Raw genomic sequence first — 17,946 nt, 5'->3', positions numbered from 1 at the left:
CTGTTGCCATGTCATATACAAATGTATTTCTAAACATCTTTGTAACAGGCAGAAATATATTTAAATGACATCATTTGCAGTTTGCAGGGAGCTTTTGTTGCAGGTCGCAACATCCTTCACAATATTCTCCTTTGTCAAGATATTATGAAGCACTATGAATGGAAGAATTGCCCAGCTAGCTGCCTTCTCAAAATTATCTCCGCAAAGTGTATGACATGATGTATTTGTATTTTATAGAAGAGATGATGATTACTCTCAATTTTCCTGATAAGTTCGAGAAAATTATTTACACTTGTATCTTGACTCCTCAATTACCCTCATGATAAATGGCCAACCCGCAGAACACTTCAAGGCCAGAGAGGCATTTGGCAAGGAGACCCAATCTCTCCCCTCCTTTTTGTCATTGGAATGGAATATTTATCTAGAACCTTGAAAACTTCTAGCAAGTTAAGCAGATTTAATTATCATCCCAGATGTAAGAAGTTAAGGCTCAATCACCTTATTTTTGCAGATGACCTTATGCTGATGTGCAAAGGAGATCATACATCCATTCAGGTCCTCATGGAGAGCATCACAAACTTCTCTAAGGCCTCCGGCCTCAGTACTAACTTCAACAAATCTGCGATGTTCTTAGCAGGCTTGAGCACCTCTTACAAGCAGGAGCTGTCCAAAGAGTTTCAATTCCCCCCAGGAAACCTCCCTGTAAAATATCTTTGTGTTTCTCTCTCCTCAAAACGTATTATTGCTATGGACTGTGATATCCTTGTGGAGAAGATGGCTAAAAGAATCAAATCATGGAATACTAAGTTCTTATCGTATGCTGCTAGGCTCCAACTGATTAGTGTTGTGTTAATGAGTATATCGAGCTACAGGTGTTAGATCTTCATCCTCCCCAAGAAAGTCCTAAAGGAGGTAAATAATGTTTGTCGCGCTAATCTATGGCATGGTAACGGTAACACCAATCCCCTGATAATGTTAGCTGGCCGGGCAAATGTGTGCACCCCCAAAAAAGTCGGGGGTCTTGGAGTTGGGAACCTTGAAACCTGAAACCTAGCAGTGGTGGGTAAAATTGCCGGGCATATTAGCATAAATCAATATACGGGCAACGATATGAAATGGAAATTGGAAAGTCAAATATGATATCTTAACTATTAGAGTCTTTTCATGTTAGAATGAACTCATTGCTTGTATGTAACTTGTATAATATATTTTATGAAGTCTCTGACGTGTATTGATTTGTGTTCTTTGGTACTTACTATGATGTTGTCATTCGACTACTTGCAGATTGATTTGTAGGTGGGGCTAGTATGTGAGGATTCAAACATTAGAACCTGTTAATGAGTTGACTATCGCACATGAGTTTATCTCGTTTTATCGTTCGAACTTTACTATTTACTTTAGCAAGTATGTTCTATTATGGACTTTATTTGATTTTGATGAGGCTCACAGGCTCTCAAGTTGTAAACTTGAAAACTTCCGGTGATTTATTATTATCGTTTTCTTTTGATTACTTTTTTCTTTATCACTTGAAAGTCATCGATCCTATAAATGGTTTAACTTAAATGTCCGACGTGTGACCCGAAATTTATATTTACATGTGAATATCCGGTTCACTTTAACCCGGACTATTATACCGTCGATCCGGATTAATCTGGGTTGGGATGTTCTAGGTTTGGTCACTGAAAAGGGAAATCTGATGATGGTGTTTAATCACTCATGTCGCAACATTGGAGTCAATGATGTCAATTAGATTATGTTTTCCATTTCAGGTTAGATTTTGGTAGATGATAAACACCCTATGGTGTGCCGATTATAGATCGTCAGAAAACACCACCGACTCTAATGCCATAAAGAAATAAATAATGCGAAAATTGAGTGTTTGGCCAGTGAATACTAATTTAGCATTGATTAATCAAAGAAATCGTACCTCCTATTTATATAATGTTAAGAGACAAAATGGTACGAGTGAATACGAAAGGTTGAATCTTTAACAAGTTTCTATTATGTTTATTACATTGTATGTTTGATAGATCCTAGTTGTGCCTAGCTGTCTTTGTAGTTTCTTTTCCTTAGAACTCTAGAGACAATCCTTTTGTTTTATAATTAAGCTTTACATGAATAAAATTCATTTTTAAGCTACACTTGTCCACTGATATCAAGAAAGTAAACATTTTCAAGTTCCTTTTTTAAAACATATTTAGATAATCAAAATTTGAAAAATTCTTTAAGGTTAATATGTTTGTTATCATCAAAAATCGAACCGCCTTTTTGGAGGTTGAAATTAGAGGGAGGAAATATCAATGAAAATTTAATATAATTATGATAGAAAAATTGCTATACAAGTGTAATGAAATTGCTTTTTCTACTTCAATTATTTCAATATTTTTGTAAAGTTTATTTAAAGTATTTCCATTTAACAAAATAGTTTATTATGAAAATTTATAATGCAAATCATTGGGATTAATCCACGGCCCGTAGAGGACAAATATTGATCGAAGATGTTCTATTGTCGTGTTTAAGACTCATTCTTGCATATTACTTGATTACTGAATTACTAGTACTCAAAGGCAGATCTATATAATAACCTTGGGTCGGCACCCCTTCAGTCTCACCTGCGAATACCCCATCTCCCTATCCAAGAAAGCAACGACCCACTTATCGTGTACACAAAACGGACCTCCCCATCTAAAACCACCACTACACCCTCATCATACCTCACCATTGTCAACTATTTGAAAACTTGATGCCCACCCTAAGCACTGCAAACCTACCCCTTCACCCATCACACCCCACCAAAATCCTGGGGCTGAGGCAGATGGTGCTCGTAAAGGTGATGGAGGTATGAGTTCATAAGAGAAATAAAAATTATAATAAACTACCTAATTATAGGTATATTTGAAAAAACTAGCTTATGTATTTTTCTTTGCAAAAATCTACCTAATGTGATATATTTCTTTGCAAATGACCATCACTTAACGGAAAACGCTAATTAACCGTTAGGTTTGAGGGTTTGACTAATTTGAGAGGTTAAGTTGTCTATGTGGCAGTATCTCATTGGTCCTCGTATTTTAAAATATTTTAAAATTAAAATACATAATTAACAAAATAAAAATAAAAGATATTTGACGTCATTTTTACCCATCATAACGAATTTTTTTAAAAAAACGAATGACACGATTACCCTTATGGGATAACTATTTCGAAAATTCGGTCGAAACAAGTACTTATTCGCCTATTTCTTGACACGTAAATAGACTAAGATATTTAACGTTATTTTTACCATCATAATAAAACTTTTTCAAAAAAAAAACGGACGTGGCAATTATTGATCGGAACATCGTTAAGGGATTTTCAAACACTAGTGGAAAAAAACGTATTTGCTGCTCAACATTTGCTGCGGTTTTAGTATATTCGCAGCAATAAATGGGAAAAAGATTTGAAAAAAAAAAAAATACTAATTGCTGCGGTTTTTGTTGATTGACCGCAGCAAATACCCCATTCTACCGTTAACAAATAGCAAAATTAAAAAAAAAAGCATTTATTGCTGCGGTTGGCTAGGGCCCGCAGCAAATAACCTTAAATAGCCGTTAAATTTCATCAAAATTAAAAAAAAAAGCCTTAATTGCTGCGGTTGGCTAGGGCCCGCAGCAAATAACGTAAAGCAACCGTTCAAATTCAGCAAAAATTAAAAAAGAAAGCCTTATTTGCTGCGGTTGGCTTGTGACCGCAGCAATAAACCGCAATGTACACTGCACGCTTCTTCAACTTCTCAAAATACAAGTATAGCAAATAAAGCCCGCCATTCTCTTTTCATTTCGCCATTCTCTTCTCACAAACCCATTGAAAATCCTCGACTCAAGCAATAAACGCACCATTTTCGCCATTCAACATTTCATTCTTCATCTTCATCTTCTTCTAAAAAACATAAAATCATTTCAAACCCACCATTATTGAAAAACACTCGAAAAAACTGAGTGATTGAGTGTTTCTTCAAACTTGTTCTTCATAAACTTCGAACACATAATCTTCACAAACGTTTGCTTGCTGTTTCGTGCATTTGCTTGTTCATCTGCGTGTGTGTGCATTCTTCAAAAGCGTTTGAAACCAAAGGCATTTGCTTGTTCATCTTCAAAACTCACGAATTAAGGTAGTATTTCTCTTTTTAATTTCAATAAGCATTGAAATATCTCATTGTTGCTTACTGTTCTTGTTGCTGGTCGCATTGCTTTGTTTTTGTTGCTGGTCGCATTGCTTTGTTCTTGTTGCTGGTCGCATTTAATGTCAAAACCCTTCTGTTCTTGTTGCTTTGTTCTAATGTAGATCATGATCAAAACAAAGAAATGAAAATATCGTTTAGAGATAGGTATGGTCTGTATGATATGTATGATATGGGCTAAATGATCTGTATGATATGGTCATCTTATTTTAGAGATAGGATTGCATATAAAATATCATTTATCCAATCTTGATGAAAAAAAAATATATATATATACATATATATATATATATATATATATATATATATACATATATATATATATATATATATATATATATATATATATATATATATATATATATATATATATATATATATATATATATATATATACATATATATATATATATACATATATATATATATATATACATATATATATATATATATATATATATATCTATATATATATATATATATATATATATATATATATATATATATATATATATATATATATATATATATATATATATATATATATATATATATATATATATATATATATATATATATATATAGATATATATATATATAGATATATATATTTATATATGTATATATATATATATATATATATATATATATATATATATATATATATATATATATATATGTATATATATATATATATATATATATATATATATATATATATATATATATATATGTGTATATATATATATATATATATATATATATATATATATATATATATATATATATATATATATATATATATATATATATGTGTATATATATATATATATATATATATATATATATATATATATATATATATATATATATATATATATATATATATATATGTGTGTATATATATATATATATATATATATATATATATATATATATATATATATATATGTGTATATATATATATATATATATATATATATATATATATATATATATATATATATATATATATATATATATATATATATATATATATATATATATATATATATATATATATATATATATATATATATATATATATATATATATATATATATATGGCATGTATTGTGAATTACGTTTAGATGATAGATACTACTTACTAGATAGACTATGGCATGTATTGTGAATTGGTTATAGTTGTGTTAGAGAACTACCCACTTGTGATCATCGTAGAATTAAAAGGGTCGAGGGAATGAACGATATATTAGTGCAACTTGAACTTTGTTAATGATAAGTAGACTATGAAATGTATTGTGATTTGTTTAAGGTTAAGTTAGTGAGCTTCTCACCATCTTGATTTTCACTTGCAAAAGTTAGAGTAAATATGTTTTTAGGAATGTGGTTTGTTGTTTATTATTTATATTGTAGTTTGTGGTTTGTTAATTAATTATTAGCATATTTAGTAAATATGTTTATTATAAATAAGTATATATGTTTAAAAGTTGTGTATTAATTTTGTTTTGAATCAATTAATCACGCTAATTAGGATGACAAACGATCGTTCTTGGATGTATGGAAGCATTGAATCGTCGGAATTTATTGATGGCGTATTAGAATTTTGTAGTATTGCGGTTGAACATCAAGTTAGGACGGGGGGAGTTGGTTTTTATTGCCCATGTGTCAGTTGTGGCAATGTATCAAAGGTAGATAGTGTTGATATCCTTAGGGAGCACATACTTCGACGTGGGTTTAGGCCTCAATATCATGTTTGGGTTTGGCATGGTGAGGAGGGATTTTACAAAGAGAAAAGTGTTGTTGAGGACGTCAATAATGTGGCCGATGTCAATGAGGATGTAGTAGATCATGTTGATGGGTATGAGACAGATGAAGAGAATGTCGATGAGGATGTGGATCGTGTTGATGAGATGATGGAGGGAGTCGAGGATGAGTTAGGAAAACGTCCTCGTGTTTTTGACTTGTTGACAGAGGCTTCTCAAAAGCCTTTGTACCCTGGATGTACAAAGTTCACCAAACTAACAGCAGTGTTGACAATTTTCAACATTAAGTCAAAGTTCAATTGGAGTGACGCTAGTTTCACAATGTTATTAGAAGCGTTAGGTGAGTTGCTTCCTGAGGGAAATGAACTTCCAAAATCGACATATTATGCCAAAAAGCTCATGCGTCCTTTCGGCTTAGAGTACCAGAAGATTCATGCGTGTCCGAATGATTGTGTGTTGTATCGGAATGAAAACAAGAACTTAGAAGAGTGTCCTAGGTGTGGGTTATCGCGCTACAAGCGTAAAGGGGCTCGGGATGCTAAAGGGCCCTCGGCTAAGGTATTGTGGTATCTTCCAATAATACCTAGATTCAAGCGCTTGTTTTCTATAAAGAAAGATGCGTTAAATTTGAGGTGGCATGCAGATAGGGTGAAGAAAGGTCACTTGCTCACACATCCATCTGATTCTTCGGAGTGGAAGAGTATTGATAGGTTGCATAAGACTTTTGGGGATGAGGTTCGTAATTTATTGGCACACAACACTATTTGGCATATATTATTGTGTTGAAATGATTAGAATTGATAATAATAGTCATATGCTAGAAATTAGAAGTTAAGTTGCGATTTTATGCGTTTTTAAGCGTTTTTGTCAATTTCGTGCGTAAAGTACTCAAACTTGGTTTTAATGCGAAACCGGGGCTGATTAAGGCCTTGGTTATGCAAGGATTAATGTTGTGCGTAAGATTTGATTAATGACACGGTCAAAAACTACAAATGATCATGAAAAGAACACGAAACAACCACAAACACTTAAACAAAATTTTGATCTAGCAAACTGTCGACCAGCCCTCCTTCGGCTCAGCTTCTAGGAGTCCACGGGGATTGTTAGAATGGTTTTAGGACCTTGATAGCTAGATCCAAGTACCAAGATTCCATTTCCACTTTAGCCTAGGTCCTGGATGCATAGGTTTGGTCTCCACGTGTCGTGCAAGGTGGTCTGGTCACTAGTTTGATGCTGTCAATTTCGCATTTTTATTTGTCAATTTCGCGCGTAAAGTAGGTCAAACATGGTTTGTTATGCACGAAACTTGGCACACAACACTATTTGGCATATATTATTGTGTTGAAATGGTTAGACTTGATAATAATAGTCATATGCTAGAAATTAGATGTTAAGTTGCGATTTTATGCGTTTTTAAGCGTTTTTGTCCATTTCGCGCGTAAAGTAGGTCAAACATGGTTTGTTATGCACGAAACTTGGCACACAACACTATTTGGCATATATTATTGTGTTGAAATGGTTATACTTGATAATAATAGTCATATGCTAGAAATTAGAAGTTAAGTTGCGATTTTATGGGTTTTTAAGCGTTTTTGTCAATTTCGCGCGTAAAGTTAGTCAAACATGGTTTGTTATGCACGAAACTTGGCACACAACACTATTTGGCATATATTATTGTGTTGAAATGGTTAGAATTGATAATAATAGTCATATGCTAGAAATTAGAAGTTAAGTTGCGATTTTATGCGTTTTTAAGCGTTTTTGTGAATTTCACGCGTAAAGTGGGTCAAACATGGTTTGTTATGCACGAAACTTGGCACACAACACTATTTGGCATATATTATTGTGTTGAAATGGTTAGAATTGATAATAATAGTCATATGCTAGAAATTAGAAGTTAAGTTGCGATTTTATGCGTTTTTAAGCGTTTTTTGTCAATTCCGCGCGTAAAGTAGCTCAAACTTTGTTTGTTTTGCACGAAACTTGGCACACAACACTATTTGGTATATATTATTGTGTAGAAGTTGTTAGAATTGAAAATCATAGTCATATTCTAGAATTTATGTGTTAAGTTGTGATTTTATGCGTTTTTAACCGTTTTTGACACTAACTTCTATTTTCTCTTAGTGCTTTCAACAACCTCCTTCTTCCGTTGACTACGGCTACTACGCGCTGAAGTTTATGGACGATATTATAAATTCCGTGAATGAATTTGGAGTCGAAAATATAGATGCCGTAAGTATTTGTTACGTTCTTAATTAAATATATTATTGGTAAAATCTAAATGTTTCTATATTAATAGCTATTATTTTAATATTATAATATAGGTTTTAAACGACATTCCGAGGGAAACACGCGCTTTGAGAAGTGAAGAGATGCGCGAATTAAAAGACAAGATTGCCGTGTATCTTGCTAATATTTGTCCTTGATAAATTGTAATTAGTATATATTGATTATTTTTTATAGTTTATTTAATGTATATATATATATATATATATATATATATATATATATATATATATATATATATATATATATATATATATATATATATATATATATATATATATATATATATATATATATATATATATATGTACGTACATATTATATTATATATATATATACGAGCGAGAGTTTATTATTACAAAGAGATTAATGTTGATTATCTGTGATTATCATTGGATTAATCACTGTTATTACATTGTAATATTATTGCATTATTATAAGGATTAAACGGAAAAAGAAAAAAAAAAAAAAAGAGACTTATTGCTGCGGTTTTAGGCCAGACCGTAGCAAATAATGCCACACTAATTGCTGCGGTTTTTCCCCTTGACCGCAGAAAATAACACACATTATTTGCTGCGGTTTTAGCCTATGACCGCAGCAAATAATGCCCTTATTTGCTGCGGTTTTGAACCGCAGCATTTAAAGTAGGACATTTGCTGCTATCACTATTGCTGGGGGCCAAAACCGCAGCAAATAATGGCAAAAAAACCGCAGCAAACGAGGTTTTTTCCACAAGTGAAAAGAGTTATCCCATAAGGATAATCGCGACGTCCGTTTTATGAAAAAATATCAATATTATGGGTAAAAATGATGTTAAATATCTTTTTCAGTTTACGTATCAGAAAATAGGCGAATAAGTACTTGTTTCGACCGGATTTTCGAAAGAGTTACCCCATAAGGGTAATCTATATGTCCGTTTCTTTTTTGAAAAAATCGTTATGATGGGTAAAAATGAAGTCAAATATATTTTATTTTTATTTTGTTAATTTATGTGTTTTAATTTTTAATTATTTAAAAATACGAGGACCAATGAGATACTATCACAGAGACAACTTAACCTCTCAAATTGGTCAAACCCTCAAGCTTAAAGGTCTATTAACATTTTCCGTTAAGTGATATTCATTTGCAGAGAAATATATCACATTAGGTAGTTTTTTGCAAAAAAAAAAAATACATTAGGTAGTTTTTTGTAAGTAGACCTATAGATTAAGTAGTTTCTTATAATTTTTTCCTAAAATTAATTCATTTACAACATTAAACTTAATTATTAAATCTTTGTATTTGTTATGATATATCTTATCATTATCAAAGGGATTAAATAATCTATTATACAACAATATTAAAATATATACTCATTATAATTATTGATAATTGAGACAAATAAAATATTAAATTTTTGAAAGTCTTCAACTATGATAGATAGAAGGGATGACTTAATTGAAAAAATAGCCAAATTAGTTAGCTTATTCATTATATAATGATGATTTATTATCCAAGTTAAAATGAAGATTTACATGTATATTCTTTATTGGGGTTATATAAGGAATAAATTAAATATAGTATTTCAATAGATTATCACATATAATTATAGTCAGTCAACAAATATTATAAGTTTTAATGAGTTAATTGTTTTCCTAAATATCAAGTCAAATATCAAAAGTTTCTCTGTTAATAATAGAAAAAACGTGAGAAAATTTTTAATGACAATGTAACACGTGTATCAAGTCGTTTTTTCATTAGTATATATGATTTTGATTATGATATTTTATGATTATGTGGAATAATTGTAGTATGTGTTATTTGATCTATGAAGTTATCTCTTGTTGCTATTATCAGGCATTGCAAGATCGTTAAGGGTAGACATGGCCACGGTCCGGGTTGGTCCGGTTCCGTTCCGGTTCCGGTTCCACCCGGTTCCGGTTCCATTTGGAACCTGTCGCGAACGGTTCCGGTTCCAGTTCCGGTTCCGGTTCCGGACGGGTCCTTGGCGGTTCATGAGGCGGTTCCGGCGGTTCCAACTCACGGGACGGGCGGGTCGGACCATCGGTTCCATTTTTATTTTTTCTTTAAACATTTATATAATAAAAAAATACTATAATATTGCGGACGTACCTTTGATGATTACTTGATTATTAGCGAAATTCATTGCATGTCAAGTTGTCATCGTTATTGAAATATTTACTAAAAAGAATGAAAAAAATAAATTAATAACAAACGAATCAATGATAATGTCGGATTGATCCTATTCGTCTTCGTCATCATCATGTGGTTGGTTAGATGCTTCCGCTGACTCTCCTCCTGACGATGATGCAGATGTATCCATCATCATCCATAGATCATCATCGTCGTCTTGATCATCATCATTCCTTAGTCCTTGTGTTCGAATCTCTGCTTGATCCCAATCTTTCTTGCAAATACATATTTGAATACTCTGTGGAGCAAGACGAGATCTCTTTTCGTCCAAAACTCTTCTACCTGCACTAAAAGCAGACTCCGACGCAATTGTTGACGCGGGAATTGCAAGGATATCCTTTGCAATTCTCGATAAAATGGGAAATTTTACAGATTTTTCTTTCCACCACTCTAAAATATTATAACTACCTTGGTCTATTTCAAAGTGGTGTTTAAGATAACTATCTAGTTCTAAATATGAGGTCGAGGAAGAAGATGATCCTACAAAACTATCATCTTGACTCATTATATTAGCTATTACCGAGTTATAGTAAGAGGGACGTGCCGCAACGCTAGCACGCCTAGACGTATCGCGTTTTGGGTTATACACACTAGCGTAATAATCATAGAGTTTTGCTAAATATTTTTTACATGTTCCTACATAATTATGTACATCAGTAGGCGGGCGATCTAACGAGTGGTAGTAAAATCCTATTACTTTAGTAAGGACCTCAGTTTTAAAACATGGGTTCAAAATGGTTGCGATTCCATAAATATAAGGAAATTCGGTAAAATATGCCTTCTTTTTTTCCATCATATCTGCAAGAATCGGCTTCAAATATGGGTTAGTATCATCATGCGTATATTTAAGGAGATGATAAAAAATAGTAACACACTCACTTATTACTAAGTGAACGTTCGGTTCATAAACATATGAAAAAATCTTAGTCGCGTGGTCATACGCTTCTAATATGTTATGTACACCTATAGCTAATTCCCAAGTGTCATCAGCTATGTAACTATCTGTACACTCACTATATAGTTGTGTTATAACTGGATGATAAGCAATCGCCTTTCTTAATAAATCGTTGGTTGAGCCCCAACGTGTAGGAGTATCCAATGACCAATACACTTTTTTAAGTTGATATTGGTCACATAATTGTTTGTATCGTCTCTTTATCTTTCCAATCCTAAGCCACTTCACTATATCCCTAATTGGTTCTAATAAATCGCTTAATTGTTTTATGCCAGCTTGGCAAGATAAGTTAACTATATGTGCACAACAACGTATGTGTAATAAGCTACCCCCAAGGATAAAACTAAATGCAAGTTCGTTATACAAAAGTTCTAGACATTTAATGTTCGCGGTTGCATTATCAGTTGAACAACAAAATATCTTATCTAATAAGTTCCATTCTCTATATATCTCTACTAATCTATATTTTATGTTTTCACCGGTATGTCTTTCTGGCATTGTCTCAAAAGCAATTATTCTTTTTTGAATAATCCAATTTTGATCTATCCAATGTGCTGCTACACACATATAAGATTCTAAATGTGGGGGAGCAGACCAAATGTCAGTTGTTATGCTAACCCTACCATTAAAAGATTTAAACATTTCAACTAATTCATAGCGCATTGATTCATATAATTTAATTGTGCGTCTTTTAAGAGTGCTCCTAGGGATTGCTCTATATTGTGGTTGCATAGTTTTTCTAGCGTAACGCTCGTATGCCCTACTTTCACCGTGGTTAAAAGGCAATTCATCACAAATTACATACCTAGAAAATTCATCAATCATATCATTACGATTATATCTAAAAGGCATACCTGTGCTGGGAATGTCCCACTGTGTCTGTCGGCTTCCACTTCCACTTGTGGTCCCGCTGCCGCTTGCTGCATGAGTTTCTTTTGTGATTCCATGCTTCTTTGCCAAATTTTTGTTAAAAGATCCCGTACCACCACCTAACACGTATTCACAAAACACAATAAATAAATTTTTATAAAATATGAATATATAATGTATGTATAAAAAACTTAAAAAGTATTTACCTCTGGCGAAATTGTATGCAACTAAGGGCTTTACTCCTTGACTTTCACAAATTTGACAAGTGCATAAGAAAATATTTGGATTCTCGATTGGTTGTTTTGTGAAATACGACCACACATGTGAAACAGCTCTACCACTAGGAGGTGGCATTGCCGGAAAAGGTTGTCTTACTGGTTCATCTTCATCTAAATAAATAATTTAAAATTATAAAACTATAATTAAATAAATAAATAATTTAAAATTTAATTAATTTGAAGAATAAAATTATAAAACTAACCAATAGTTTGGAAATTGACTCGTTTACCACGAGCTTGTCTTTGTTGTTGTTGTTCTTCATGTGATCTTGTTGATGACTGTCGAGATATATGTATCCCAATAGGGGTCGTTGGTTCCTCTTCTTGTTGTTCTTCTTAATCAATTTGTATTTCTCTTTCCACTTCTTCTGCATAATTATGTAATTCTAGGTCGTACCCTTTCGGATAATTATGTTCATAATTATAATTACTAATGGAAGGTGTTGTTGATACCGACGGAGTAGAATTGGCCTTTCTTTTGGACGAACTGGAACCTCCCAATGATTTTGCCACGTTAGTAACTTTTTTTGAGGCTTTTTTCAAAAATGAAGACATGATTGATAATATGGAAGTAATAATAGAAATATAGAATTAAGAAATAAATAAATAATTAATTATGTAACTAACTAAATGAAGAAATAATTAAAAGACTAATTATGTAATTAAGAGAATAATTGCGTAATTAAAGAATTAAGTAGAGAGAGTAAGTAGAGAGAGTAGGAGAAGAGATGAGTTGTGAATAAAAATGATTGAAAGTGATGAGTATATATAGAGGAAACTCCAACGGCTAGTTAACGGTCATAAACGGTAACATTTTGGCGAACCGGTTCCATGGAACCGGTGGGCCGGTTCAATCGGACCGGTCCCGGTTCCGGTTCCACGGAACCGTTGAGCAAGTTCAACCGGACCGGTTCCGGTTCTGGTTCCAGAGCCGGTTCCATGGAACCGTTGGACCGGTTCTCCCGGACCGGTTCCGGTTCCAAACCGCGGGTTTTTTACCCGGTTCACGACGTTTTTTTCCGGCGGTTTCACGGTTCCGGCAACTTTTTTCCGGCGGCTTCACCGTTTCGCGGTTCGGGGCGGTTCGAAACCTGTCGCAAACAGTTCCGGTTCCGGATCTGGATCCGGTTTCAAGCGGTTCGGGACCAGTTTGGTTCCGGGTAACCCGCCCCGTGGCCATGCCTAGTTAAGGGACAACATAATTAGCGGTGTGATTTGTGAATCAAGGAAATCAAAAAAGACTCTTTATATATCTCAGTAAACGGCTAAGCGTTTTTGCCCTGTTTTTGCGAAATTGAATAAAATAAATAAAGCTTAAACTTAGAGCGAAATAATTAAAAGAGACGAACGATTTTTACGTGGAAACCTTCTAGGCCTAAACAGAAGGAAAAACCACGACCCCTCGGGATTTCTAAATTCTCCACTATGTTTAAGGCAACTCGTTACAATTACATTAAACATCTTACTTCACTCGAAGCGCATCAACTAGGCCAACTTCTCTCTCAAATTGCTTCACTCAAAGCAACAAACTTAGCTTCACTAAAAGCTAAACTCCACACTAGCTTTACTCAAAGCTATTCTCTTCTCTAGCTTCACTAGAAGTTTTCTAAATCCTCCTAGACTCACCCAAGTCTAGTTACAAAGATTCTCTAAAAAACCCTTACAAAAGGATAAAAATTCTCTAAAAATAAAATCAATAAGTTGCACAAGAAAATATTATAAATTAGTTGGCATTTTTAAAACAAAATTTTCTTGTAAAAATTCTCCCAAAATTACGTATGATTTAATGGCTCATACTAAGGCGAGTTTTGAAGAATAACCGAGTCCGCTATTTATAGAGCTAAAATCCCTAATAAAAAGAAATATTCCAACCATTATTCCTTATCCAAAATGATCATGGGAATAATGTGGATTTTAATAACCAAGTCTTCCTACGGTTAATCTTAAAATAGGCATTAAACTTGACAAATTCAAGCCCACGGTTATTTAATAATAACCGCTGTTCCCTAATAATAGGTTCTGTTCCCTTAGGCAGTAGTTTCTTCAGCAACAGTTCCTGTTCGTATAATAACTGTTGGAACGTTTATGCTATTTATAGAAACGGTTATACTTAATAGGAATGGTTACATGCTAACTAATTATAGGAATGATAACCTATTTTCTAAGATAAAGACCGGTTAAAAATAATAGCAAAGACTTTTTCAACAACAGCTATTCCTATATTTAGCAAATCCAATATTTACTAAATATAGATCCTAAAATAAAGGATCTTTATTTAGAGACTCATACGTAAAGTAATTTTTAGAAAACTTTTTGCCAATTAACTATAACAAATAAATGCAACAAATTAATTTAATTAATACATCAACTAAAAATAATAATTAAAATAATAACCAGAATTTTCAGTGGACGTAAGCTGACTCTAGTTCAGGAACAGTGCGCTGTCTCCAATTTCCAGTTTTGTTAGAACATCCAACTTAGGAACAGTAGACCTGCTGTCTCCATTTTACATCCCAAGCGATATACTTCTTCTAACATCTTTTGAATCCTTTTGACACGTACTTTTCCATGAACCCAGTCATAGGTACTATCAACGATCATAATCACGACCGGATATCGACCTGCACACAATCTCTAAAAACATATTTGTTTAAATAAAGTGTAGTCATCATCAAAACTCAAGAGGTCCAACAAATTCTCCCTTTTTGATGATGACAAACTTTTAAACAAACTTAAAATAAAATTAGAGTAAAATCAATATTATAGAGCATGTCAGAATTTAAAACAACTCTACATAACTTAGTAAATTAACTCGTTACAATATAATTTACCAAGCAATCATAGCAACACAGTTTACTCCATATAGTATAAAAACACAATATAAAATATATGTTTTTAAATAGTTTCCAAAAATAGTTAACATAAATCACTAAGTATTTCAAATGTAATAACTTTGAAATCAGAACAATTTATCGTATAATCAGAGCATATATCTTATACTCCTATCAACAGAACATTCAAAACAATTATTAGAACAGTTCATCATCAGAGTCATCAGAGCATTACAAAAGGACTTTGATAATCAAACAAACAAGCAATCAAGCAATAAACAATCATCAGCAGCACATCAGCAGCATACAGCCAAACAGCCTTAGATCATGAATCATAACCTTAATCCTAAAGTCCAACATAATAGATATAATCAGAGCTAAGTATACTCAAGCATTATTTAAGTTTGTGTCAAATATTCCCCCTTTTGACATCATTCAAAAAGAATTGGAGCAATCAAACCACAACACTAAGCATATAGTCATAGTCAAAGAGAGAATAAGGATGCACAAAGTAAAAGTAGTAACAATGAATGCAAACAAGATCAGCTATGATTAATCGTCACAGATAGTTAGTAGCATAAAAGAAAATGTAGTTCATAGTATGAATTAGACAAACAGTACCCCAGCTGGTACACTTCAAAAACAAGAAAAGATTATTTGATGAAAGTGATGGTTGCAACAAATAAGAAGATATTAAAAAGCTATCAGGAAGAATTAGGATGCAGGAGCTTCATCATCTATATATTCTGTTTTCACCTCCACAGTATCCAATTTTGCACCCAGACGAGCCTCCATTTGAGTCATCTGGTCAGTTAGTGAGGCTAAGGAAACACGAACTTCATCTTGGAATTTATAGAAGCGATCCTGCAATTCATCAAGTTTGAGGAGAATGGAGTATAAAGGGGCTGTAGGAACTGTAGTGTCACCTAAACCTTGATTTGGTGATGTGTGTACTAGTGGTGGTGATGATGGTATAGGTGACTGTGGTGGTGAAGATGGTTGAATTGGTGATTGTGGTGGTGAAGATGGTTGTATTGGCGACTGTGGTGGTGAAGAAAAATTATGGAATGACGGTGTGGCAGGTTTAGGTGAGGAAGGATGGCTTGGTTCAGCTGTTGTATAAGAGGTTGAGTCATCATCGATAATAACAACAGGTTTCTTTCCTTTGGAAGCTAGCCTACGACTCTTCTTAGGGTTTGAACTAGGTAAAGAACTCTCCTCATCTTTCTCTTCTTCTTCCTCCACAGCATCCTCCACAGGTTCTTTCTCAACTTCCCCCTTACATGAATTTTCCTCCTGTTCCTCTTCAGAATGCCCCTCTGCCTTCTCAGTGGCAGAGGGAACAGGCTCCTGTTCCTCCTTATTTACTTCCTCCTCCTCAACTTTTTCTTCATTTTCTTCTTCATTGGTGCCCTCAGATTGTTCAAAAATATTCTCAAGAGTCCCATTTTCATTTAATCTTAGATGCAAGTTATTTAAACACTTAACACCTACTTTGTTGTTTGGACCCATGGGATAATTTGGACCATCAAGAGGAACACCCAACTTCATAAATATCCATGTTAACAATCCACCATATCCTAACACATTACCCTTAAAAATACAATCATTCAAGTGACAAATCATCAAAGGGGGAAAATTAATCTTAATGTTATTAGCCATACAATATATTAACGTAGCATCCCTTAAACTAACCTCACATCTTTTAGATGTGCGAGGCAAAATAAATCGTCTTGCTATATTGTATAACAACTTCTACATAGGTGACAGCACATTGTGACTAACCTTTCCTCTTTTTTCTTTTATCCCTAAAAACTTCCAAACTACCTTTTCATTTATCCCAGAAAAATTGATTTTTGACCCAACAACGTATATATCAAATCCAGTGGAGGGAACACCTAACCATCCTCCTAAAATCAAACTATTAAATTCAATTTTAATCCCCTTAACAACACTAGTACAAACGCCATGGTCAAAAGAAAAGTTTGAAACAAACTCGCGCATCAAGTTGGGGTACATTGGGTTACAGCAGTGTTCTGCCATTAAAGATTTCCAAAATTGATTTTGCAAAATGGCGTGAAATTGTGGAAAGAAATTGGATTCATACCATTGTTTGTCTAGCCCGAAACCAACAATCATTTCTTTGGATATCTCCTCAGCACTTACTTGAACACCAACTTTTGCCCTTTTTGAAGATGATTTCTTTACTGTAGCATCTCCCTTCCTCTTTGAGCTTTCATGCACTTCAGAAACATCCGGGGTTTCCTGTTGCTTTCTTGATGAGGACTCAGTTCCGATAATGAGAGGTGTTGGATGGATGATTTGTAGAGGTTTGGGTTGCTTCATCTTTGGTGTTTGGTTCTTGGTTTTCATGGTGGTTTGAAGAATTGATGGAGCGAGATTTTGCAGGAAATGTGAGAGGATGAAGATGATTTTGGAATTCAGAGTTGATTGCGTTTGAGAATGAAGGTTTTAGGGCTTGGCGTGTGACAATGTATAAAATGAATGTGAGGGGACGTGTGTATAGGTGATTCATGTTCTTTATTTA

The 17,946-nt window shown here is 33.3% G+C and overlaps 1 protein-coding gene and 1 pseudogene across 1 annotated transcript in view; both read left to right on the top strand.

Annotated features, from left to right (window-relative positions):
- The window catches only part of LOC130808379 (uncharacterized), a 4,449-nt gene extending 3,570 nt beyond the window's left edge, over positions 1-879 (top strand). Inside the window, exons 7-9 of the mRNA XM_057673855.1 lie at positions 1-23; positions 88-206; positions 342-879. The exon at positions 1-23 is cut by the window's left edge and continues 75 nt beyond it. Of these exons, the coding sequence (XP_057529838.1) occupies positions 1-23; positions 88-206; positions 342-879 (680 nt within the window). The remainder of the gene's footprint in view (positions 24-87; positions 207-341) is intronic.
- A 16,818-nt stretch (positions 880-17,697) lies between these two features.
- Positions 17,698-17,946, top strand: part of LOC130808378 (patatin-like protein 3) — a 28,431-nt pseudogene continuing 28,182 nt past the window's right edge.

The sequence above is a fragment of the Amaranthus tricolor genome, chromosome 3 (assembly GCF_026212465.1).
Source record: "Amaranthus tricolor cultivar Red isolate AtriRed21 chromosome 3, ASM2621246v1, whole genome shotgun sequence".
NCBI classification, from domain to species: domain Eukaryota; kingdom Viridiplantae; phylum Streptophyta; class Magnoliopsida; order Caryophyllales; family Amaranthaceae; genus Amaranthus; species Amaranthus tricolor.
The sequence above is the reverse complement of the archived record's forward strand: the minus strand, read 5'-3'. Positions and strand labels throughout refer to the sequence as shown.